The 212-nt window shown below is 67.9% G+C and overlaps 1 protein-coding gene across 1 annotated transcript in view; it reads right to left on the bottom strand.

Moving 5' to 3' along the window:
• The window catches only part of SHANK1 (SH3 and multiple ankyrin repeat domains 1), a 52197-nt gene that overhangs the window by 45640 nt on the left and 6345 nt on the right, over window positions 1-212 (bottom strand). The window contains exon 3 of the mRNA XM_015563995.1: window positions 104-175. Coding sequence (XP_015419481.1) covers window positions 104-175 — 72 coding nt within the window. The remainder of the gene's footprint in view (window positions 1-103; window positions 176-212) is intronic.

The following is a 212-nucleotide window of genomic DNA, read 5'->3' as shown; positions in this document are numbered from 1 at the left end:
GGCTGTCAGGAAGAGTGGGGGAAGGCAGGGGCTGGGGAGTGGGCTCCGGGCAGGGCACAGGGAGATGGGGGGGGCGGGGCAGGTGCCAGCAGGGTCCCCTCACCTTTGTGTGCAGCTTGGCCAGCTGCTTCTCGTCCAGGTTGGTCTGTTTGTAAACGCGGGTCTTGTACCGGAACTGAGGCGAGGGGCGGGGGGAGGGAGGCAGAGGCCAG

The sequence above is a fragment of the Myotis davidii genome, unplaced genomic scaffold (genome assembly GCF_000327345.1).
Source record: "Myotis davidii unplaced genomic scaffold, ASM32734v1 scaffold358, whole genome shotgun sequence".
Classification (NCBI taxonomy): Eukaryota; Metazoa; Chordata; class Mammalia; order Chiroptera; family Vespertilionidae; genus Myotis; species Myotis davidii.
The sequence above is the reverse complement of the archived record's forward strand: the minus strand, read 5'-3'. Positions and strand labels throughout refer to the sequence as shown.